This window comes from Mirounga angustirostris, unplaced genomic scaffold (genome assembly GCF_029215605.1).
Source record: "Mirounga angustirostris isolate CCGP_5_RB_7025 unplaced genomic scaffold, mMirAng1.0.hap1 SCAF_17, whole genome shotgun sequence".
Taxonomy (NCBI): domain Eukaryota; kingdom Metazoa; phylum Chordata; class Mammalia; order Carnivora; family Phocidae; genus Mirounga; species Mirounga angustirostris.
The window spans coordinates 38614616-38638587 of record NW_026991725.1 but is presented as its reverse complement, the minus strand read 5'-3'; the positions used below and the strand labels follow the sequence as shown (position 1 = coordinate 38638587).

Here is a 23972-nt window from a genome sequence, read left to right as displayed (position 1 = left end):
GACTTTAGTCTGCCTATTGCCGAGGCTGCTCCCGGCCTCCATGTGGCGAGAACAGCTGTGTCGCTAAGGGCCTGGCAAGGTGCCCGCTGCCCACCTTCCACCACTCAGCAGTGCCTCCCAGCCTGTCACCTGCCATCTGCCCCATCCATAAGACTGTAGCCGCCTCTCTGGCCTCAGGTGAGGGAACAGGCAGGAGCCCCTGGACCCAGGGCCCGAGGGATCGCGGACTCCCACCTTGGCCCAGCCTGCCCTTGGGGCCAGTCTGGGTGAAAGGCACCAGGTAGAGGCTGTTATGTGCTCCTCCACAGCCACATCTGTACCCAGGCCAGGCCCGGCGTGCCGCCTCCTCTGCCCTCCCTGCCACTGGCCCCGGGGGCCCATCTGTAAAATGGAAATCATGATCCCACTCGCCCACCTCGCCACACCGATGTAAGCACTTGCAGCCAAGCGTGCCTGACGCACTGGGTGAACAGGCATCATCAGGGGTCTGTCTAGCTCCTGGTGGTCCCCCCACCTTGCTCTAAGCCCCCCTGGCTATCAGTAGAGAGGAAGGCGACGCCATCTGACCTCCAGGTGGTCAGACAGTAGGTGAACGCCGAGGAGCAAAGGAGCCCAGACAGCGGCGGTGGGGAGTACCCGGGCTTACCGTCAGTGACGCGGCCACTTAGGGCCGATTCGGTCCCTCCAGGCCTGGGGCTGCCGGGCTCGGAGGAGGGGAATGCAGCCACCGACCGGGCACTGCTGTATGCCTCCAGATTGTCACATAAATCAACCTGGGCTTTATGATGCTAATAAACTCACGTCCAATATTTGGTTTGGAGCCTGGGGCGGCAGGATGATTTAATTTGCTTTGTCCTTAAGCAAGAGAGGATGTAACTGGAGAAGGGGAAATACAGATGTTTTGCGTTTTTAGCAAACAGCTGGGCAGCTCCAGGTAGGGCTGGAGCCATGGAGTGTCTGCCCCCTGGGAGCCCTCCCTGCTCTGCCCACTGAGGCTGGAGCCTCCTGGGAAGAAGTTGCTGTGGCAGATGGGGAAGGGTGGTCTAGTGTTCACATGGATGGAAAATCACAATACTTGGGGACAGACTAAGAAGTGTACAACAGTGAGAATGCAGACCATGGCCAATCACGCACGACCCGGGGTTCTCACGGGCTGTGGCGGCCAGGGGCCAGGGCAGGGGGTGGCATTGCCTGTGGACTCCCCAGTTCATACATATCCCAGGTCTTCCTCCCTCTCCCTCCAAGACCACCATGGGCCCCAGGAGAGCCGGCACGGTCACTGTCCAAGGTATGAATACCGTGCCATGTAGGAGGCTGTGAAGGTTCCTGAATGTGGGCTGAGCAAGGCACTGAAATCAAAAGGGGGGTGCTGGTTTGGGGACCTGAAGCCCCACCCAGACAGGCAGTTCCAGGTCAAGCTGCTCTGGGCTCCAGGACAGGTGGGCCAGGCCCAGGGCTGGGGGGATGCCAGGGAGGGTCAGGAAGGACCCCCAGGTCCTGAAGCAGAAGGCACACTGAAAATGCAGAGTTCACTAGTCACCTGTGTTTCCAAGGAAGGCTGGCCCAGCAGATGCATGCATGCTTGTGACAGGGATGGGGCCATGGAAGAGCTGGTGAGGTGGCTAGAAACTCACCCCTCCTTCCATGAGAATGGTGCCTGGTGCCCCATCTCACTCCACAGCACCCAAGGGTCATGGAGAGCATGTGGCTCAAAAGGGAGCCACCTTTAGTACTCGAGTGGGGACAGCCAAGCCTGCTGCTACCCCACAGGCCTGACCTCTTAGAGGGTGGGAAGCAGAGCCCCCTCACTGCCACATGCTCAGGGTGCTCTCAAGCCACTGTGATGGTGGCTGGGGGTGGCTCCCTTTCGTGGTCCTTATACATTGCCCCCGGTAGTGCAGGAGACCCCACGGGCCCCATGGGGCAGTCAGGAGAGCAGCGGATCCCTTTGAGGGGTCACAGCTCTGGGCTTAAACTGTCTCCTGGGCTGAGTCATCACGGGCTCAGGAGCTCAGGACTGGGGCTGGCACCCATGGCAGGGGCCCTCACAGCGACAGTCCAGGGACCCTGATGCTGATCAGCACTTCCTGTTCTTGTCATGGGGGCTGGCCAGGCCCTCCCCCGGGAGTGGCACCTGGCCACTCCAGGCCTGAGGGGAAGGTGGGACCTGGCAATCCTGGTGGGGAGGAGGCTTAGGGCCTGGGACTCGCCCTGAGGCAGCAGCTACCTGTGCGGCAGATTCCCCAGACTAGGACGCACGAGGGGCTGGGACAAAGGAGGAGGGGACGTGGCGTCTGGTATGAATAGTGGCAGTGCCAGCCAGCACTGTGTCCCCACCGTGCGGGGGAGGAGGCTGCCCCTGGTGGTTGTCTGCTGGGGCCTGTGTGTAGAGCCGTGGCCAAGCCCGGAGTCTGGGGCAGCTGTGTGCCCAGGCCGTGCAGCTCGGCTGGCCAGGGGCAGCTCCACGCAGGGGAACCCGGGGGGAAAGGTTGCCCGGCGAGTGAGGCACAGTACAGACCGTGCAGAATCCTGGTGGGGGGAGAAGACCCCTGGCCAGAGATGTGGAGGGTCCCCTCCAAGAATCCGGCCTCGCCTACCCCAAGGAACCCTGGGAAGGAGCTAGCTCTTGGCTCTGCAGGTGGGGAGGTGAGCGGGGGCGCCGGAGTGGTCTCTTACCACCAGACACATCCTGCCATCAGACCTTGGTCTCGCTGAGGACGATGTTGGCGGTGACGAAGAAGAAGCAGGAGAAAGCCCAGAACAGCACAAAGCCCACCCAGAAGGTGTGGCGGAAAGGGGACCTATGCTTGTTGATGGTCCCGTAGCCCAAGGTCAACTGGGTGTCCTTGCGGCAGTGGTAAACCAGGAAGGCGGGGATGACATACTGGATGCCCGTGCCTGCGTAGGCCCCCGTGATGCCCACCAGGGACTCCAGGTCATGGGTGCAGAAGGCCACCAGCACCGGGGGCAGCAGGGTGATGGTGGGGAACACCACGCGGTCCACTACCCAGGGGTACGTGCCCCCCTCGCGGTGGAAGAGCGTCTTCCAGTTGTTGCGGAGGGTCACGGCGATGATGGGGAAGTTGGTGCTGATGGTGAAGACGGGGAAGAGGCCCAGGAAGAAGCGCACGGCGGCCACGCTCACGACGTCACAGCGTGCAAAGTTGAGGGTGTACATGTCCATGAGGCTGTCGCCGCGGAAGCAGAAGATGGCGGTGAAGCAGAGGAGGCCATAGAAGGCGAGGATGAGCACGTAGTCCAGGAAGACCAGGCATGTGAGGTGGCGCTTGGAGGACACAGGTGTGACGAGGGAAGGCAGAGAGTGCTGGCACATGAAGGAGTAGACGCACACGCCGAACAGGTTCCGGACCCCGGAGAGGTCAGCCAGGGGCGGGTGCCCCTGCCGGTGTCCGTGCCCAATGCGGACCAGCGCCAGCACGATCATGATGGCGAAGGCTGGAAGACAAGAGGGCAGTCAGCCAGCTGAGCGGGAACCGGCCCTTCCCCTGGAGAGCTGTTGGTGTGGTGGCGCCTGGCGAGAGGCCGGAGCTCCAGGTCGGCAGGGGCTGCTGACCGTGCTCCCTCTCCCCAGGGCACGAGGGAGTGTCTGTCTCGGGGGATCTGGGCGTGAGAAGGGGCTGTGCTGGGGCGGTGGGCAGGGCGGCCCCGCACCGCCTTCTCTGCGGAGTGCGTGCTCCTGGCCGGGTGCCGCTTGGCTCCCTCGCGGGGCTTTCTCGGGGCCTCCTCCGCTCGCTGGCCTGGAGCGGCCGGGGCAGAACTCATGTTCACTCTCCCTCCCTCGGCTGAAAGAGGCCGGCCTGACTGAGGCACAGGGCCCCTCCCCTCGGGGGAGGCTGGGGGTCTCCCCACTGTCCCCTCAGGCCACATCACATTCCCTGGCTCCCCGGAAGGAGGCCTTTCTCCTGGGACACACAGAAAGCCAGACCAGTGTCTTCCCACAATGACACTTGGGAGTGGGAGTGACAGGAATGGAGCTGTCTGGCATAGGGGACAGGAGGGGAGGGAGCAAGGGGACAGGCCTGCGCAAACTGCCAATGAAGAAGATGATTTGTTTCTTCCTCAGCCCGCTCCTGTCCCCGCAGCTCCTAACTCTGGGCGCTCCACGACCCTCCCTGCTCCAGAGACACTGCCTTCCGAGCTCTGGCAGGTCAAGGGGAAAGCAGAGACCCAGCTCCTCCCGTGGGCTCTCAGCCCAGCGAGCTGTCTCTGGATTAACCCCTGGAGGGCAGAGAGGGGGTGACAGGACAGCCCAGGATGCAGGCAGCCTGGCTCACCGGATGTCTGGGGCTGAGCGCAGGAGGGGTGTGTGGGACAGAGATCTGTGCGGAGGAACCGCACCGCAGCAAGTGCGCTGGGCCAGGGTGGAGGTCGAGTCCCCTGGGGGCCAGGTCACAACGGGAGCTGAGCAGTCAGATGGCTACAGCTGGACGACCGTGGGAGGTGGGGACCTGGGGCCGCCCGGGGACAGGCTATTCAAGAGGCCGCGGCTGACAGTTCTGTGAGATTCAAACCCTGCTCTGCCACCATCTCAGGTGTCACCTCGTGGCCTGGTGCCACTCACAGCTCGGAACGAGTTGAGTGGAGAAAGCTGTCCCTGTGGCTCAGCCTCAGGGCCCCAGGCGCGGCGGGAGAAGGCAGAAAGCCAGCCAACTCTGAGTCACTGAGTCACGGCTGCCTCCAGCCCCGGATGCTGGCTAGTGCCTCTCTGCCCCCCTTCCTCCTCAACGCTCCATCTCCAGGGAGTGCTGGGACCTGCACGCTTGCTGACCTCAAGCCCCCGGGCTTTCCTTACTGCAAATACACCAAGGCATGGAGGTTTCCAAGACAGGAGGAGTTTTTAAAGCACACGGAGGCGTGGGCAACCTCCATCCTGAAGGTACAGCTACTGACGGGTGGCTTCTGGAGTCACCATCTTGGGAGCTGTGTGTCATTATGTCAATGACGATATGAGACATTTTCTAGAACTTTCAGGGTGGCTTACAAAGGCGTGGCTATGGGAGATAAGAAAATATATCTCACAATCCTCTAGCTATAATTAGGCTTACATCACAACGCTATCACCTGGATTAGTCACCCATCTTGTTCTCTTACTCAAGTCTATTTCCAAAAACTGGATCTACCCCCAAGGGCTAGATGCTGGATCCTATCCAGGAATGAAGATGCCAGAGGCTCTTAGGAGGCGATTCCAGCATTAAAAAGTGGCAGCTCCTGGAGAAGGCCCTGGAGGGGGACAGTCTCACCTGGGGGCCCTCCCCCGTGAGCCCCAGTCCCGTCAGCCACACGCTGCGCCGCTTTGTCGAAAGCTTACATAAGCCGTGTGCTTAGCAGCACGGGGAAGCAGAGGTGCTCCATTTGCCCCCTGGATTCTGACCCAGTGACTGCTGGGTGCCCCTTAATGCTCCAGTGGGGGGGGGAAGAGGGGCATTCGTCAGAGCTGCATGTGATGAGCACACCGCTCCGAGCTGAGCAGCTCTTCTGAGGAAGGGCACACACACGATGTCTCTGGAGCAGACGCCCGAGGAACACCGCCCGGGCTTGGGATGCATTGAGGACTGGCTCTGTGAGAGGAGCCCCAGCGAGCCCTGGGAAGGGGCAGTGGAAGTATGAGGCCTAGGAGCCCTTTGGGTCCCCCCATCCCTGCCCGTCCCCGTCACTGCAAGGACACAGGGTGGGTGCTGGCCTGTTCAAAAGAAACCAGGGATGCCCTGGACTTCATGTTGTAACGGAGGGACAGAGAGGGAAGGGACCGGAAGGAAGCAGGAGGGCCAGGTCCTGGACTAGAGGCATCAGGACTCACCCCTGCGCTGCAGTCCGGCCCCTCCGCTTGTGACCACACCCCCTCATCCCTGGCTCCTCCCTCCCGCGTTCGCTGGAGGAGCAGAGTTCAACAGCCATCTCCTAGATTGATGGTCCCATCCCTGGGAGACAGCTGCTCCCCAAACTCATTAGGCCTGATAATAAATCAGGATGAAAGGAGGGTGACAGGGTGTGAGTGACAGACTCTGTCAGAAAGCATGACAGAGAGCAGGGTTCTGAACGAGCACACTGATGCCGGAGACGTGGCCAGCCACCGCCAGAGACCCTTGTGCCCACCTGGCCACGGCTGTGTGGGAGGCGTGGACAGACACTGGACAGAGCAGTGAGCGCTCCCTGACGTCTTGCTGACCAGGGCCTGCAGTTCCCGGAGGGCAGGGGTGCCTGGCTTCTCTCTGACCCTCCCAGGCCGTGCTCAGAGAGCCCAGGGGAGGGGACCAGGGTCACAGCCCACATCCACCTGCGACCTCGCTGGAACTCACACTCCAAGGGGTGAGGAGATGCAGCGAGTTGCCAGGGATGATTCTGTGGTGGGGAAGGAGGTGAGGGCCTGACACATGTCACATGAGGAGTGGCTGTCGGCCTTGGGTGGCACAGCTGTGAGGTGAGGAGGCAGGACAAGAGACTTCTCTTTAAATAGCTGAAGTAACAGCCCATGTGAAAAACTTGCACTTGTTTCGTGTAACTCACAGCTCGGCCAGGACCACCCACCCACCTGCCTGACAAAGCCGTGCCGAGTGCCCACGCGTGCCAGCACTGTTCTGGGCACCTGGGGCCAGTGCACTGAGCAGACACAAGCCCTGTCCCTTGGGAGCCCAGCGTCAGCCCAACCGACGGAAGTTGCAGAGACAAATTACAATAAAAGAGAGAACTGGTAACAGCCACATTAGCGGCAGGGCAGGTGATGAGATCCCCATTGTGGGAGGAGTCCAAGTCCTATCCAAGCCCATGGGCAGAAGACCAGCCGGGGGTCGCAGAGGGAGACCGGGCCTCAGGACAAGGTTCTGGCAGCAGGAGGCCAGAGGAGGAGGGGCTGGAGGCAGGCCCCCTCCCACACCGGGGACATCTCCATTTCCAAGCTCCCACCCTAGTGACTTGGCCTAGGAGGTGTGCGACCCTCACCTGCTTACTCTGGCTGCTGCTGAGTTCCAGCCGCCGGCCTCACCATGTCCACCGGCTTTGGGGGCGCAACCTGCCCCCCGGCTCCTGCATGTCCAGTCCTCGGGCTCCTCCCCTCTCGCCAGCAAGAGCCAGGTAAGCAGCCTGGCCCTCACGCTGTCCGCCCTCACAGCCACACTCCCTTCAGAGTGGGGCAGGGGGTTCCTCCCCGCCTGAGTCCCCCTCCCCTGGGGCCTCACTGGCTGCCGGAAGCCACAGGTGGGCCGGGGCCTCCTAGGAGGAGCTGACTTGCTCTTGGGACAGAGTGGGGGGACGGGCAGGGGTCTGAGGGTGGGGCCCAGGGTTCTGCTCCAGCTCTATCCTCCACGTGCCCAAACCCATCCCCGGGTAAGCGAGGAAGGGCCAGCCTGCGCTGCGGGGTGCACAGGGAGGAGCGCCTCCCGGGGCCTCCAGCAGCAGAGCAAGTGTGGCTGACACTGCGCTAGCCTCCGGGCCATGGCCACGTGGGTGAGGCCCGGGCAGGGCTCCGCTTTCCTCACAGAATTCCAGGGTCTGCGTGGTGCTGGCATGAGCTGGACCGCCTGCCCGGGCACCCCTGGAGTTGGGGAGCATGGGGCAGGGCGCTCCTTGCCTGGAGGGGGGCGGGGCAGAATGCTCCTGGGAGCCCCCGCCCCTCCCCCCACCGCCCCCAGGATGTCCCCCAGAGGTGCTGCAGGCACCCAGGCCATTCCGGCAATCAGCTGCTGCATCCTGCCTCGTCTGCCCGGAGACTTGACCTCACTCAAGTCTCTGACCCCTGAACCTGGCCCCAGAAGTCCCGAGGCTGTGGTAGGCCCCAGCCTGTGCTGGCCCGGATACCTGGCTGTCCTCTGAGCTCCGTAAGTGGCTTTAGCTTGGACACATGTGAGGCAGAGGCCATCCATCAAGGCGGCTGTCACGAGGATGGCACTCTCTTCCCCAAGCAGAGAATCAACACGCCAGGGCTAATGATAATGAATGGCCGTGGCGTGCCCATCCTCAGAGCTGGATCCGGGGAGGATCTGGCACCAGCTTCCTCCTTCACCACAGTGCTGCCCTCGGAGGACGCTGGGGCACAGATGTGTCTCTCCTTAGGCTGGTCAGAGATTGGCCTGGGCCTCCTGAGATTCAGGAGGGCTGGGGGGAAGCTGACTGGGTAACACCTGGCTGAGCTGCAAACAGCTGAAGACCAAGCAGTTTCAAAGCCCTTAAGCAGGAGCAGGTGACTGGGCATTTGTTCCTTACGTAACAGGACCGACTAGGAACGGAGAGCCGTTTCGCAGGCTCCCGAGACCCACAGGGCCGGGGGTGTGAGCGGGGGCTCACCTCCGGAAGCTCTAAGGCCTTGGAAACCACCCCGGGGAGGGCAGGAGGCTGCTGCTCTTCCTCTAAACAAGCTCAGCTTCTTAAGTTACACTGGATTCAACCAGGTCCTGCCACTGAACTGTGTCACCTTGGGTGGTCCCGTCCCTTGTCATTGCCTCCATTTTACCACCTTTAAAAATGGAGGTGATCACAGTGCACCTCATGGAGGACAGGACCAGAGGGCGCAGTGAAGCACCTGGGTGGAGCCCGGCCCAAGCCATCCCTTAGAACTTTTTATCTTCGTAGAAACCTTATCTCCCATCCCGAAAATCCTGGTCCTGGGCCGGCAGGAACCTGCCAACTCACAGTTCTCACCTGATTCTCCTTTTGCTGCGAGGAAGGGACTGGGATCATCCTAGGGACCCCACCTGCCCTGGCCACGTCAGGTGCAGTCATAACCCTTCCAAGAACATCCCCTGTTCTGGGCGTCTCTGGCCCAGGTGTCAGATCTGGGCTGCTCACCCCTGTTCTGTGAACCAAGCAGCTCCCTCTTGCTCCACATAAGGCCAAACAAGGACAAAGTGTCCCCACCATTCTAGGGGGACCCTGGGTGTGTGCTCTTTCCGAACAGAGCTGAGACTGAAAAGGAATTATCTTTGGATTTCTGGGGCTCACACTGCTCCATCCTCCTTTGGCCGTCACCCTTCCACCTGAGCACAGGCTGTGGGTCAGGGTGGGGGCTCCTTTCATGCCCCCAGAAGACAGGACATACTGGCCTGTCATGCTGGGAGGAGTCCCCATGGGGAAAAATGAGAAGTTCCCTCACAGATGTGCTTGTCTACAAACGCATCTGGGGCCTCAGTCAGATTTTATCTCAGGCCGTAAGACATTCCGGGATTGCTGGTCTTGCCTGTAGTAACTCATGAAAAGTCACCTGTGTTTCCATTGAATGGAGGGAATTCAAAGCCAATCTAACTATGTTCCCAGGCTGAGTCAGCCCCTGTGGTTTCAGGAGGATTCCAGCTCTGTGGTCCTCATGGTCACTGTCATCGTCATCATCGCAGATGAAGAGAAGGATGTCTGGATAATTAACTTATGGACTGAGGTTCCATTCTGTGGCTGTATTATTTATTTCAAAAGGGATGCCTGGCTGGCTCAGTCAGCAGAGCATGCGACTCGATCTCGGGGTTGTGCGTTTGAGCCCCACATTAGGTGTAGAGATTACTTAAAAATATTTATCTCTGAGAACTCAGAGCAGAGTTCCTTTTTCCAAGTGTGCTGGGAGCAGGGGGCCGTGGGCAAAGAGCAGGTATTTGAGTCTCTAAAGCTATCAAGTCGCAAGTAGGAAATCAAGAGTTCTGGCCTTTCCATCCCTCCCCTTCCCACACCCTCCAAGCACAGCAAGTGGGGCCGGGAGGCAAGTGTCTCCATTTTTCATTCTTACGCTATCAGAGCAAGCTCAGTTTGTAATGGCTGGAACAGCAAAGCTGTGGGGCCTCTGGCTAGTAGCCGACTAATCTTCCGAGATTGCAAACATAAAACTTCAGCTCTGTCACCTTTCCTGAAGGCCTCTCAGTCCTCTCCTTTTTTGTGGACTGAATTATCTCCGCCTCCAATTCCTATGCGGAAGCCCTGACCCCCAATGAGACTGCTTGGAGATGGGGCCTCTAAGGAGGTGACAACAGTTAAATGAGGTCATAAGGGCCCTAATCTGACAAATGAGGTCATAAGAGCCCTAATCTGATGGGACCCTGGTTCTTATAGGAGGAGAGAGAGATGCCAGAGCTGTTTCCCTGCATACAGAGAAAAGCCTCTGGGAGGAACAGCAAGAAGGTAGCCGTCTGCAAGGCAGGGAGAGAGGCCGCACCCGAAACCAACCCTGCCAGCACCTTTGATCTTGGGTTTCTATCTTCCAGAACCAAGAAAGTAAATCTCTACTGTTTAACCCACCCAGCCTGTAGTATTCGGTCCTGGCAGCCTGAGTGGACGGAGGCATCTCTTCAGCGGTAGCTAGATGCACAGACAAACCGGGATGGAGAAAGCGCATAGGGAAAACGAGAGGCAGTGCTCCAGGGAGTGCTCAGAGGCCCCTGGGCTGCACATAAGTCTGGGAGCTCCTGGGCTGCCATGGGCCCCAGTAGCTCTGAGACACCCAGGGCTGCTTCTGAGGTTCACACTGGCCTGTGTGAAGTCCAGTTCTGTCCAGAGATGCACCTGCAATCCCCCCCACTGGTCAGAGGCCTCGCCCTGCTGATCACAAGCTGGGCCTCACCTCCCTCCCCTTGCCAGTGTCCAGGCAGCTGGCCCACGACCTCCCGGCCTCCTGGGATCGTCTGATGGGCTGGCCAGCACACGTCTGAGCCACATGCAGGGCAGAGCTGTTGACAACAAAGGCTGCTCACAGAAGCGGGGTGGCCGTGTGGGGCCCAGCAGGGCTCTTGGGTCAGTCCCATTAACGAAAGGGGCAATTTGGCGGCCTGGGGCTGGCTTTTCAGCAAACTTTAACTGGGTACCCACTCTGCCCTGAGAGCAGGAAGACAGAAACTCCAGCTTCCTCTCCTTTAAAGTGCATTTGCAGAGAGAACTTTTAGAAAACCAAGAATCAAGACGGAGATGAGACATCTACAAAAAGGTTTTCTTGGATTCCCTCCACTGGCTGAGGAACGAGAAGCCGCACACTCGATGGCCCAGGAGAGCCCCGGACAGGGGCCCAGGGAGAAGGTGGGTGGGGCGATGCTGAAGGCCGATGCTGGCTGGCTGCTCGGGGATAAGGACCCCCTTCCTGGCCCTCTGAGGAGCACTGGTTGAGGGGACAGCAGTGAGTGGCTGTGGAGGAGTTCATATACCAAGCTGGCATGCCAAGCCAACAGGATGTGGGCCACAGATGGCCCAGGCAGAGAAGACCCCTGGCCGCTGCTGGTGACAGGTCAGAGCAGCCCCACCACGAGGCGCTCAGCTGAATCAGTCCTGGATCTGCAGCAGAGTCAGCCAAGCGGCTGCAGAGAATTTTGGGGACAGGTAAAAGCAGAGCCCTTATGTTCCCAGGTGACGGTCTCCTCCTGGGGACCTTCTGCTACTCGGGCCACCACCGCCGAGTCCCACCTCTCCCTGCTGGCTCGGTCTGGAAGACAAATCTGGGGCACTTGCTGGGGGGAGGAAGGGAAAGGTGGGCTGAGGCGCTTCATGAGGTTCGAGTCTGCCCACGGACACTCAGAGAGGCTGGCGCCTGACCCACTTTGAGGGAAGCACAGAGACGGGCGTGATGAGCAGACGCTGCTCTGAATACACAACCAGAGAAAGGAGCCCCGTGGGTCCTCGCCAGCCCAGACCGAGGAGGGCTGCCGTGCTCCAGAGCAGTCTTTATTAGAAAGAATCAGGTTTTTAATAACACCAAGTGGGGCACCCCGAGCTGAGCCAGCTGTGTGTGTCCCCAACCGGGAGGCGTCTGCAGAGGAAGCTGGTAAGGGGGGGTGAAGTAATGATGCCATCTCAGCCCCTCCTGCTGGACAGCTCATGCCAGCATCCCAGGTGGGGACAGTCTACAGTCATTTGCTTAGGGGTTTAGGGCTCAGGCTCTGTAGCCACAGCTACTGGGCCTGTGGGACAGCACTTAAGGCCGTGTCTCTCCTAAGTGTTCCCCGGTCTACTGACCACCAACAGAGCGAGAACCAGGACCTAAAGAAGAAGCCCCAGGCCGTTCTATGAGACGCACCTGCTTCTCATTTCTCTCAGGCTCAAGCTTCCTTGGAAGTGGTGAGGGTGGAGGCTGGTGGGGTGACGGGGTGCACGGGGGACCAGTGCTGGTGTGAGGCAGAGGGAAGGCGGACAGAGCCACTGTTCCTCCCGGAGGTGGCCTAGGCCATGTCCCTGATCTCATGGCCAGCCCAAGGGAGGCTCCTGCTGAGGCCACCCCCGGGATGTACCGGCCAACGGAGATGACGACGGCGGGGCTGCACACCGCGGCTGCTCCCTGAGTGCTGACCCCGGCCAGGCACAGTGCTAACAGCCCTCCGCACACGATTTCGGATCCCATTTTATCTTCGAGGCTGCTCCATGGGGGGGGTCCTGCCCCAGACAAGGAACCTGGCTGAGGCAGGCTCGGGCTGTCCATGCACGGGACCAGTGTGGAAGGGAACAACGGGGGGAGGCTCCAGAGCCGAAGCCCTGGGGTGAGTGACGGGACAGCAAGCAGGGCTGGTCAGGAAGTCGGCTAAAGCCTGCACAACGGTCTCACCTGCCGGACGGCACCCGGGATCCGGGTCTCCCAAACTGACCCGCCAGGGCTGCCCAGAATTTTTGGGGGGAGCACAAGAGATGACTCAACACTGGCACTTGTCATACAGGTTCCGACATTTTCCTGGACAAGTGGCTATCGGCAAAGGCCCATTCTGGCAGCAGGAGGCGCTAATAACCGGAGGAAGCCACTGGCCTGAAGGCTTGGGCCGTGTCCTGAGCTCCGGGGGCCCTGCTCGGGGCGGGGCTTCTGCAGTCTTCCCCAGCCTCATTTCAACAGATGGCAGAACAAATTCCTAATTAAGCACAAGAAAGTTTCCGGCTCAGCACATTTATTTATGATTTTCCGGTCCCTTTGGTGCTCATTCTTCCCTTTTGTCTTCCTAGAATCCAAGTCGGCTTATTGCCACCCTGCACTCCCGCTTGGCTCTCTTGGACAGCCTGGGCCCTAATCTGGGGAGAGGGAAGGGGCAGGGTGCGCGGGAGTGTGGGAAAGGAGGGAGGGTCAGGGGGGGACACGGCCACACAGCTGCTTCTCAGAAGCAAAATGAAAAGGAGTTTGTTGCAAACTGACAACTTGGAGCAGACTGGAGAGGACAAACGGGGCTTTGGTGCTTTCTGCTTTTGGAGGGTTCTAGAAAAACCACCTGGGGTGAGCTTGGGCCAGAGAAGAGACCCCCCCTCCCCCCGCAAACATCCCGCAGGCAGACCCCGGTCCTTCCTGCAACAGGGCTGTCTGTTCGCTGGTGCCTGGCAGTTCCCTGGGACTCCTCCAGCCCTGTCGTCCCCTTCCTCGGCTCCCTGCCTGCGGCTGCCCTGGAGCCACGATGAGGGAAACCCCTCCCACTAGCAGGGAGGAAAGGGCCCAGGTGGCTCCCATGCCCCCTGCCTGGAACTGAACCTTAGGCTTGGGTACAGTCTAGAGTTTACTTAACTGGGCAATTTTTCTTTCGCTTCAGAGGGCTTTGTGTCACAGAGAGGTTAGCTTTCCAGGCGCAGGGGTCTGAGCCCCTCCGGGGGAAGAATGACTGCCTGCATGGTCACCCAGAATGCTCTGGAGAACAGGTCTGCGGAGAGGCCCATGCTATTTGATTATCTCTCTGATCGAAGGGAGAAAAGAGGCAGACGACTTGGCAGTGACAACGTTGTCACCATGCAAAAACACGAGTGTGGATGACCTTCACGTGCTGCTCTCTCCCTCAGGCCCTCGCTGCTGTCGAGCGTGCCTCCCAAGGCCACTGTCACCTCACAGGGCCCAGGAGCCTGAGGGAGGGAGACTCGGAGCATCCCCGCTGCAGTCCCCGGGGCTAACCAGCCTTGCTGGCCAGTGGGAGGGGGCTCTGGTTGGGAGAAGGGGAGGCAAAATGCGGTCACAGGAGGCAGGACAGTTCCACTCTGAGAGAGCAGTGTGGGAAGGGGGCAAGGGCTTCACTGAGATGCCTGGGAGGCCCCCGGGGCCCTGCTGGCAACCGAAGCTCAGTGCCTTCTCTGCAGGAGGAGCTGAGTCTGGAGGGGTCTCCCACCCTGTACTGAGACACTCACTCTTTGTTTACCCCCAGCCTCCTCCCCTCCCTCTTAACAATCTCCTCCCTTTTAATGAACATTTCGCTCACCAGATGCAGGGAGGACTTGGTCACGCTCAACAAGCTCAGGAGTGTCACAGAGGCTATTAACCGTCACTGTCCGGGCAGCCCTCTCATGGGCTGACGTGGGGATCCATCACACTGGCAGAAGCACAGGAGTCCCCCCCACCTCTCCCCACCCTGCTCCTGCCCTCTCGGGTGAGAACCACTGAGGCAGCAGGTCAAGGACAGCCAGTCCTGAGTGGGGGAGGGGCAGGACTTTTGGGACTCTGGGACCTGCTGTCGGGAGCAGAGGTGGGCCAGGCGGACAAGAGGGGGCATACTTTTCTCTGAAGACTGCTTTACTGAGAAAACTTTTCCTTCTGAAGGTCACTAGGGCTTTCACGACTTCCTATGAGCAGACTCATAAGGAGAAGGGTGGACAGCAGGGATTGTGATCCTTGCTGATCCCAACTCTGGGAGGTAAGCCCTCCTGGGACCCACAGGGGCTCCATTCCAGCACCTTATCCTTGGAGCCAGTGTGAGCCTTGTGTTCTAAGTTCTCATTTTTCCCCAGGTGGTCATGTTACCTTAACCTGGGGCTTTGAAATGTGTGAATAAAATTTGCAAACCGCACCGTGTAGGTGAATATAGGATTGGACCAGCTGAGTGGGGAAGACCAGGAATCCCGCTCCACCCAGGTACTGGACAAGTGTCCTCCTACTCCTCGACTTGGCTGGGTGATGAAGGACAGGCGTATCACGTTCGAGGCCTCAAGGCTAACATAGCAGATGATGCAGTCCTGCTCTCAATTCTGTGTAAGGAAGGACCAAGGTAGAAAGAGGCTACAGGCTGCCGAGTCGGGCTCAAGACAAGGCAGGACTTCCCAGTGCTGATAACCATCCCTTCTGAGTGGGGCAGGGGCCTTCCCCGTTGTGAGCTCCCGGCCAAGAGGCCATCCCGTGTGCTTGCTCGCGGAGCCTGCCCTTGCGGGACACTGGATGACTGCCATGGTCCCTCCCGACTGAGATGCCAGGATCCCTGGCAGTGGCTCCTTGTACTGGGATTCTGTAATCCTGAGCAGGATGTGCGAGAACTGCCAGAAATCATTTTTATCAGAAGCTGTTCTGTGCTCATCAGGATCTAGTGCTGAGGGATGGCGTGGAGTGAGGAGCAAGGTGCGCCCTGAATCCTGAGGAGGGGTGCTGGGGCAGATGCAGTGGCAAAGGGAGCTAGAGAAGAGGGTCAGGAGGGAGAAGTCCCAACCTCGGCTTCCTCGAGAACCTCTGTGCTGGGGCAAGCGAGGTGCCAGAGTCTGGGCAGACACCCTCTGCCAGGCCTCTCAACCACAACAGCAATGGTATTCTTTGCTTTTAGACCAAAACAGGAATACAAATGATCCCAGAACATGTGCCGGACGATAGGGACCCCACACCCTCCTGTCTCCGGTCTAGGGGGCTCAGCAGCTGGGGCCTTCCGGGATGGTGCGGAGGAATGAATGAGCTCCCTACCACAAACCTGCTTTAGGGGGAGAGACCCCCCAAACCACCCCTGAGGACGATGGTGCTCTTGCTCAGGAGGGCATCAGTCAGAAGGCATCCTGGATGGGGTGTCTTTTCACGCCCCACTGCCGGCAATGCGGAGGCGGCTGCCACAGGCTGCTGGGGTTTATGGCTGTGCCACTCTCGTGCCCTGAGGGAGCAGAGCCTGACCCGGAGCCTTCAGGAGCCCTGGCCCAGCCTGGGGGTGCTGGGGGGACCCTGCATGGGCGTGTGAAAAAGGCTGGGCCTAGCGCGGGCTCCGTCCACACTATGTGATCTTTGTCGGGACTGTGTTTCCCCTGCCCCCCTCCTGGCTCTCGGGAATCCATGGAACCCCCGCCACCTTCCAGCTGTGCCGTGAGCACACACAGCCATCTTGGAAAGTGTAAGGAAGGGACGAGAGGAGAAAGGGCAGATGCGAGAGGTCTCTCACTCACCAACCCATCTCATCAGGGAGGTCAGGATCTGCAGGTACTTGGTCTTCTGGACGTCAAAGAAGGTGAAGGGTCCGAGGAGGAGAGTGAAGACAGCCTGGGTGACAGAAACAAGTGTGAGGGGGTGCAGGGGCCGGGTGCACGCGGCACACAGTGCGTGTGTGTCGGAGGACACGCTGGCCATGCGGCCTCTGTCCCGGCGGCCAGTCCTAACCGCGATGTGCACCTGGGCCAGCAGAGCCTCCCTGGGAGCCAACTGCATCGAGTGGGGAGTTCCCAGGGGTGCAAGAGAAACCCAGAGCTGTCCTTCTGGTCTGTTCCTCAGGCCTCCTGTCCTGAGACAACTTTCTGGGCAAGCCCCAGGCAACACCCCAGGGACATCGCCTGCTACTTCTCTTCAGCAAATGCTGAGGGTTCCCAGGCCCCGCACGGAGCCGGCCACGAGCCCCGATGAGGGGTGAGACAGCAGGAGGATGAGGATCTGAGAGGAATCCAGGCACACCGTGGGCCCCCGGGTTTATGGGGCAGACAGCAAACAGGGAGGAGCGGACACAGGGGCCCCGACAGCGCAGTGGAGAGAACGCTGTGCTGAAGGTTCAGAGGAAAGGATTGAGCAGGATGTCGTTAACCAGCAAAGTTTATGACTTGAAAGAAGGGAAAGCCTTGCGAGCCAGAGCCAGTGGCTTCCGGGGCAAATCTCTCGGAGGACCGTCCTGGACCAAGAAGGGACGGGATCACAGCCAGGAAAAGTGGGAATTGAATTTGGGGCTCAGTGCTCTTCCCCTGTGGGGAATAAGGAAAACCAAGCGGTTACTTAGAAAAAAAAAATTCAAACCCTATCTCAGAAAACCAGTCTGTGGGAAATCTGAACCCTCTCTGCAAAGGAAAATGAGGGTAAGCCTGGCACAGCAGAGCCAGGCTGGGGGCTGAGGGAAGGTTAGGATTTCCAATGCCAAACTGGTTGCTGAGGGAGCAGAGGAATTAAAAGCTGCTGGTTGGAGTTATGATGATGGTACCATTTCCAATCTGCCACTCGGAAGCAGCGGAGGCAACAGACCTTATTAACATTTACACTGCGCCATTTTATCACGTTAATGTTAATGACACTCGCCAGAGGTGCAGCAGGCGGCGGAAGCCCGAATGTGGGGAGCAGGGCCCACTCTGGGGAGTCAGGCTCTGGCCCTGTGATCTGGGGGGAGACATCACAGCTGCTCAGCCTGGCGGGCGCTGTTGGAAGGGGGGCTGTGCCTGTCCCTCCCCCACCCCCATCTGCAAGGAGAGCGGGAAGTGGGAGAAGCTGTGACCTCTTATCCAAGTCCATTATCACTATGAGGATGACACCAAAGACTAAAGTACCCCTTAAGGAGAAGGCTCTAATTAGCTGGGGGACAAGGCCTCTAGGCAGGCTCCAGGGCTGGGAGACTTCTGGAAAGGGCTTTCTGCTGGGGGCCTGGAGCCAGCTCTGCTTCCTCCAGGAGGAGGGGAAGCGCCATTAGGCCAGAGGTGCCTGGGGGAGGGGGGGAAGCGGGGGAGGGGGCGTCCCCTGCAGGCCGGACTCAGTGAGGCAGAGTCAGCAGCTCCGCACAAGCCGGCATGCAGCAGCATCAGCCCGTCCTTTAGGAAAATTACCACTTTAGGGAGACTTCAACAGGATTTCTTTCTTGAAGGGAGGGAGAGGGAGAGGTCTTGAGGAAGAATATATACAAAGCCACTGGCCACAGATGTTTCCAAACACCGTGGGCTGCTCAAAACTGGACTCCTGGTGTGTCCTCGGCAGGTGTGGGGGCCTCCCCTCCGACCCGAGGTGCCCACTGCACACACACTGGACATTATCTTAGGGGCAGCTTATGTGGGAGGTCGGAGCTCATCTCTGAAGCCTAAAGACTGGTTTTCAGAAGGTTCTACTATGTAACACCGAGGTGGGGAGGCGGGGGGGGGGGGAGGCGGGGGGCAGCGCACTGTGCAGCAGGACCAGCCCCAAAGGCAGGCAGGGAATCCTGCTACTGCAGCCTGCCAGGTCCTCTTCCAGATGCTAGATCTGTCTTCATCCTCCTCCCTGGCAGCTGTTCACCAAGATCCTTTGACCCACAAGAGGATGTATTTTATAAAACCCTGTAGGGTGAGATCCCAGTCCCCCAAGAGCTTCCCTCCTTTTAAAAACACTAAGCATACAGGCCCATCTGAAAAAGGCCGAGCAGGAAGTGCACGTGTGATGCCATCCGAGCAGTGGGGAGCAGGAGCGCAGAGGGGCTCAGAATGAGGGTCCGCACCTGCCCGGCCCTCCCACCTCGGGCTCTAGGGACAGCAGTGGGGCCTGGCGGTGGAGGGTTCTTTCGGCAGATTCAGTCAACAGCTATGACACCCACGGCGGGCTGGTGGCCGGGATGTGGTTTTGGGAGCACAGAATGACCGCACCACTCCGCAGTGGGAAGCGCAGGGCCCGCGTGGTCGGCGCAAACGTGCACAGACCGCCAACGGCAGCCCTTGCCTGGCCGCTAGCTCACACATCGGAGGGACCCAGACCAAGACACACGGCACAGGCTGGGGCTAATTAAGGAACAGGTGTCCTCTGCAAATTAGTTAGAGTCAGACTCGGCGCCTGCAGGGGCCGGCGTCCAAAGCCGGAAAGGACGCCTTGGTGCGGCTGCCAGGTCTCTGGGAGGCAAGGGGGCGTGGGCAGAGAAACGGCCCCCATGTTCCCAGGGTCTAGCGGGGACGGAGTTCATCTCTGAATGCCGAACAGCCAAGCGTGGCACCTTCTGCTTCCCCTTTCCTTTTTCAAAAAGAAGAGATAAAAAGCCAAGAGACAGCCTATCCTCTTGAGTCTTCTCGTCTAGCCCATATGACATTATAAATTAGCTGGCTCCTGAGCAATGGTCCAACTCCCAAATGCCACTGATCAGTTCAAACTCAGCCTCTGTCAAGGACTCTCTGAGCCCAACTCATTCCAGGAGGCAGGACAGCAACTGCTGCAGCCAAACGCATTCCGGAAAAAGAAAAAGAAAAAGAAAAAGAAATACAGAACAATTCTTTGGTTTCTAATGAAATCTTCAAATTGGTCACAGGGAACAAAGTCTGAGACAGACCTGGGAGGGTGCAAATGGGGCAGCTCGGGTCTCTTCTTTGGGTCGCTGAGTTTAAATGTGCACCAAACGTCCCACGGCAACCTTGCCGGTCTTGATGGACACAAGGCAGCTCGCGTTGCTAAGGCCCCGCCAGCCATGCTTGGGCATGGCTTTTACAGTGTCCTGGTGGCCCTCCGAACTTAACTCGGCGTCTACAGTTCCATCCAGCTGCCTCTCTCCTGCACCCCCGTGTAGGTGAAGCACATCCCCACTCACCTCCAGCCGCTCCGGCTCTGAACTCCAGACAACCTCTGACTCCTTCACTCTCTGTACTAGTGTGTGACTTAAAACCACAGAAATGCATTTCTCACGGCCCTGGGGCGGGGGGGGGGGGGGGGGGGGAGGGAGATGGAGCACAGAGCATGGGCCCCTGACCTCACCTGGCTGGGGCTGTGGTGGGCATACCCAGGGAAACTTCACAGAGAAAGTGATACCTCAGGTAAGAGGAACCAGGTAGGCAGAGTGTTAGCGAGAGTTCAGGACTGTCCCCTGGGGAATCTGTCCTGCTCCCCTCGTCCCTGTCCTCTCCTTCCTGGGCCCAGAGCCAGCTGGTGCCAGTGTCGTTCCCCACGCTCAGCCCCAGCCACACCTGTGTCTTTCTTGTTCACTTCAGAAACGACAAAGTCCAGGGACCCACGATCTGGTTCCAGCCACCTTTTTCAACCTTGTCTCTGAAGACACGACCCCAGAACCTACTCTCCAGCAGCCCTGGGCTGCGAGTCCCTGATGTGCCCAGAGCCTTCCTGCCACTGGGCCTTTGCTTGGCAAGCTCCATTTCTGTCGGCCCAAATTCCAACACCAATCCCACTCCAAAAGCCGCTCCTGCACCCCGTTGTTGTCTTCCACTTCCCCTCCCTGGAACCAATCATGCTTCCCCCAGGAGCCCTTGCCGGCTCCGCCAGGGCAGCAGCTGCAGCTCCCGCACATCATGTTCCCACAGTGCTGGGCACAGTGCCCCCCACGGGAGGGCTGACCCAACTGTGCGTGGCCCATAGGACAGGGCTGGCAGGAGGAGGCACATCTCTGCCAGAAATGAGACCCAATGGCAAGGGAATAGATCCCAGCCCTCTGCCTGCCTGAGGCGGGAAGGGAATCCCCTCCTCAGAATCAGTCTGAGATTCGGGAAAGGCCGGTGTGGGTTGCACTTGGTGATTCCCAGGACAGGATGGTGGCTTTGCTGAGACCCCGAAGGGCAGATGCTCACGCCCACACGTGCCAGCTGGCGTCTGGGAGCCGAAGGCTAGCCGCTCACTCAAGCCGCCACTTTCCTCTTGGGAGTGGTTCGGAGCCGTGTGAGCAGCCAGCCCTCAGCTATGGGAGAAGCACATGCTACGTAAGAGAATGGATCTTTCCACCTCTCAAGTCAGAGCTGCTGAGGGTGAGCCATGCTCCGCACCTGCCTCCCTCTTCAACTCCACCTCGTTTCATCCACAAAACCAGCCGAGGCCTGGCTGTGGGCTACACATCCACCTCGACCCTGTCTCCCTGCTGCTGGTCCTGCCGACCATAGCCTCACGACAACGCTGTGCTGGGGGAACCTCACCGCCTGATGCTGTGGGTCCCCCGTGCTTTACACAGTGCTCATGCATGCGGTTTCGTGTCAAGCTCCTGGCCATCTGTGAGGTTGCCAGGCAGCTGATGATGCCTCATTTTAGTGATGAGGGGGCCGAGGGACCAGGGAGGTGTGCTGACGGTTAAGAAGGCGGCTGAGGGGAGTGAGTGGGAGTCTCTTGACCCCATCCCTCTGACTGATACGATCCACGGCGCATCCCATTAGAGGCTGTTTTCCCGACACCTCCTGTCCCCACATTGCACCACTTCTCAGTCTCATGCCTTTACCCTCGTGATCCCACCCGCCTGGCACGGAGTTTCACTCTCCACCTCCCTTACTCCCATTGTCTTCGAAGCTCTACTCAGGGACCAGTCTCCTCCGCACGGAGCTCCTCCCTAGGGCTCTTGACTGGATTACCAAACACACGGTACCACATTGCCTAATTCTGGTAGGTTCTGAGTTGCTTTCTCATGGGTTAATTTTGTGTGTCCGCCCCCAACCCCAGAGTGCGAGCAGCATGATGGCAAGGCCTGCATCCTCGTTCACCCCAACACCCAGGGAGGCTTGGCACATGTGAGATGCCCACTGAACACCTGCAGAATACAGTGAATTTGGTGGGGAAGTGCCTGGTGGAGAGGTGTAACCCCACAGCGGGGGGAGAGGCAACCCCAGTCTTGCTGACTTGCCTTGTACCCTCTCCCAGTCCCTCCTGCCACGGGCAGTGTCTGAGCTGGCTGAGGGCACAGCCCACAGGTAGGCAAGCCACCTGCCCCGCCCGACAGCGGCTCACTGTGTCAGGAAAAGACTCCTTTCCTCAAACAGTTGTGAAATTAACATGCTTTGATTTAGGAAGAGCAAACTGAAACAGCATTTGCTCTGAGTGGACCCACTGGTTTTAGAAGAGAATGATATTTAGCCCTAATAAGAAGAAAAGGCCCCTCTGAGAAGAGCCCGGGGCTCTCGGCTGCCCTCCATCAGCCACCTCTCCCTGGATCCCCAGCGAGGAAGGGGCTCGGACCCCAGTGGGCTGTGACCGCTCTGAATCCACCTGGCCCCCAGAAGGGGTGATGTCTTAGAAGAAAGCTAATGTCAAGAACCTAAAGGTCTTCAAAGCAGGGACTCTTTCCATGTCTACCTCTGGGAGACAGTGGATTCATAGTTCCCAGTCACAAACTGGCCATCCACCAGTTCTTCTTACAAAACAAAATTAAAGGGTGCCTGGGTGGCTCAGTTGGTTAAGCGACTGCCTTCGGCTCAGGTCATGATCCTGGAGTCCCGGGATCGAGTCCCGCATCGGGCTCCCTGCTCGGCAGGGAGTCTGCTTCTCCCTCTGACCCTCCTCCCTCTCATGCTCTCTGTCTCTCATTCTCTGTCTCGCAAATAAATAAAAAAAATCTAACAAAACAAAACAAAACAAAAAACAAAATTAAAGCCCCATATCCTGTTTGCTGTCATCTCTTTTCCTGCTGGGAAGATGTGCAGTGAACTGCAGCTTCTTTTTTTTTTTTTTTTTTGAAGATTTTTAAAATTTATTTATTTGACAGAGAGAGACACAGAGAGGGAACACAAGCAGGGGGAGTGGGAGAGGGAGAAGCAGGAGAGAGAGAAGCAGGCTTCCCACAGAGCAGGGAGCCCGACGCGGGGCTTGATCCCAGGACCCTGGGATCATGACCTGAGCCGAAGGCAGACGCTTAATGACTGAGCCACCCAGGCGCCCCTGAACTGCAGCTTCTAATCAGAACTTAAACTTGGGTGAAATTCAACAAGACCCACAGTCCATCTCACCTCCCTCAAAAAGGAGCAAGGGCAGGGAGGGGGTCTAGAGAGAGAGAGAGAGGGCCTGCTGTTCATGGAGGAAAGGGAAGACAGGAGAGAAGAATGTGCTAAAGAGACGACCACCATATAGCACAAACGTCCTAAGAACCTCTGAGCCAGTCCACGGGACAAAGACTGATACACGAATTACCTCCTGCAACAAGGGACAGTGAGAAAATCTAGCAGAGAAGCAGTTAGCTGACTGTCGATCCAGCCAGGGAAGGCTCCCTCGAGGCCCTGTCCCCCAACCTACTCAACAAAGGGGCAGCATCTGGTGGGGACGAAGGCCAAATGGTCAAGGAAGCCAGCAGTGGCCAGCAAAGCGCAACCCCTTCTGTGTGTTCTCTGACTTCCGGGGCCGGAGAAAGCCTGGAGCTGGTGCTACCATGAACACAGAGGAGGTGGCGGGCCGGGGGCACCTGCTGGATGGCCAGTTCCTGGAGTGCCTGATTTATTTAATTCCTCTAAAAATGAGGGCTTTGGGGCTCATCTGCTTATGGCTCCCACAGTGCAGAAAGATGGAGCTTCCAAGAGACTAGGATTCAGCCACCAGCAGCTGCCTCTGCACACCACCCATCAGCTCCTGGAGTGTCAACATAAAAGGCGAGCCGATCCACTCGGAGCCTTCCTGGTCTAGGGTTTGGGGTGGTGTGGAGGGTTTGATTTCTCTGTTAATTTAGCCCAAGTGATGAAGTAACAAGTCTTAGAACGTGGAATGCCGACACACTGCCCGATCTGCCCTAAACACATGGGGATCCCCAGGGGCTGACTACGGAATATGTGGTCTTGGCACGCACGATGCTGGTTCCAGCAGAGGCGGGGACGCGCTGATGGCTCAGCTGAGCTCTGCACAGATCCTGGAGGCTATCTCAAGTGACAAAGGCAACGAGCACCCAGATTACAGGGCGGCCCTGGTTCCAGGGAGCCAAGGGTTAAGAGTTAATTGGGGTTAATGACAACGCAGCATGAACCCATCCCTAAACGGGAACTGAACTTTCAAGGCGTCCTTGAAGTGCAGCGAAGAAGTGTTCAAGGATTCTATTTTTATTTCTCAAGTGGCTGTGTACACTTCGGTTTGGGAGTTTTTATTTTCCCAACTTGAATGACAATGTCTGGGGATTCATCCACAAAAAAGGAGAGGAGCTCTGAGTCAGCGAGGGACCTCAGAGGGACCACAGGCTTCAGGGCTGTGGGCACCGGGCCAGGGTTTGCCTCTGGTGCTGCCCTGGCTACCCATGAGACCCCAGAGTGCAAGTGAACCTCTCAAAACATGTCATGTGTGAACAGGTGGCCAACAAACATCAGCCCTGGCCATGATCCCCAATGGTATTGGCACACACCCACGTTCTCACACCCCACACCACACTCCATTGGTCTTCCAGACACCCCAGGTCAGGGAATCCAAGTAGCAGGGGCCAAGTGAGGACCTCCAG

General features: G+C 58.6%; 1 protein-coding gene across 5 annotated transcripts in view; it reads right to left on the bottom strand.

Moving 5' to 3' along the window:
* Positions 1 to 208: 208 nt before the first annotated feature.
* Positions 209 to 23972, bottom strand: part of TMEM104 (transmembrane protein 104) — a 54695-nt gene continuing 30931 nt past the window's right edge. For all 5 annotated transcript variants that reach the window (XM_045888518.3, XM_045888519.3, XM_045888516.3 and 2 more), the window contains 2 exons: positions 16051 to 16144; positions 209 to 3456 (listed from right to left, as the gene is read on the bottom strand). In XM_045888518.3, coding sequence (XP_045744474.1) covers positions 2696 to 3456; positions 16051 to 16144 — 855 coding nt within the window. In that variant the 3' untranslated portion in view covers positions 209 to 2695. The remainder of the gene's footprint in view (positions 3457 to 16050; positions 16145 to 23972) is intronic.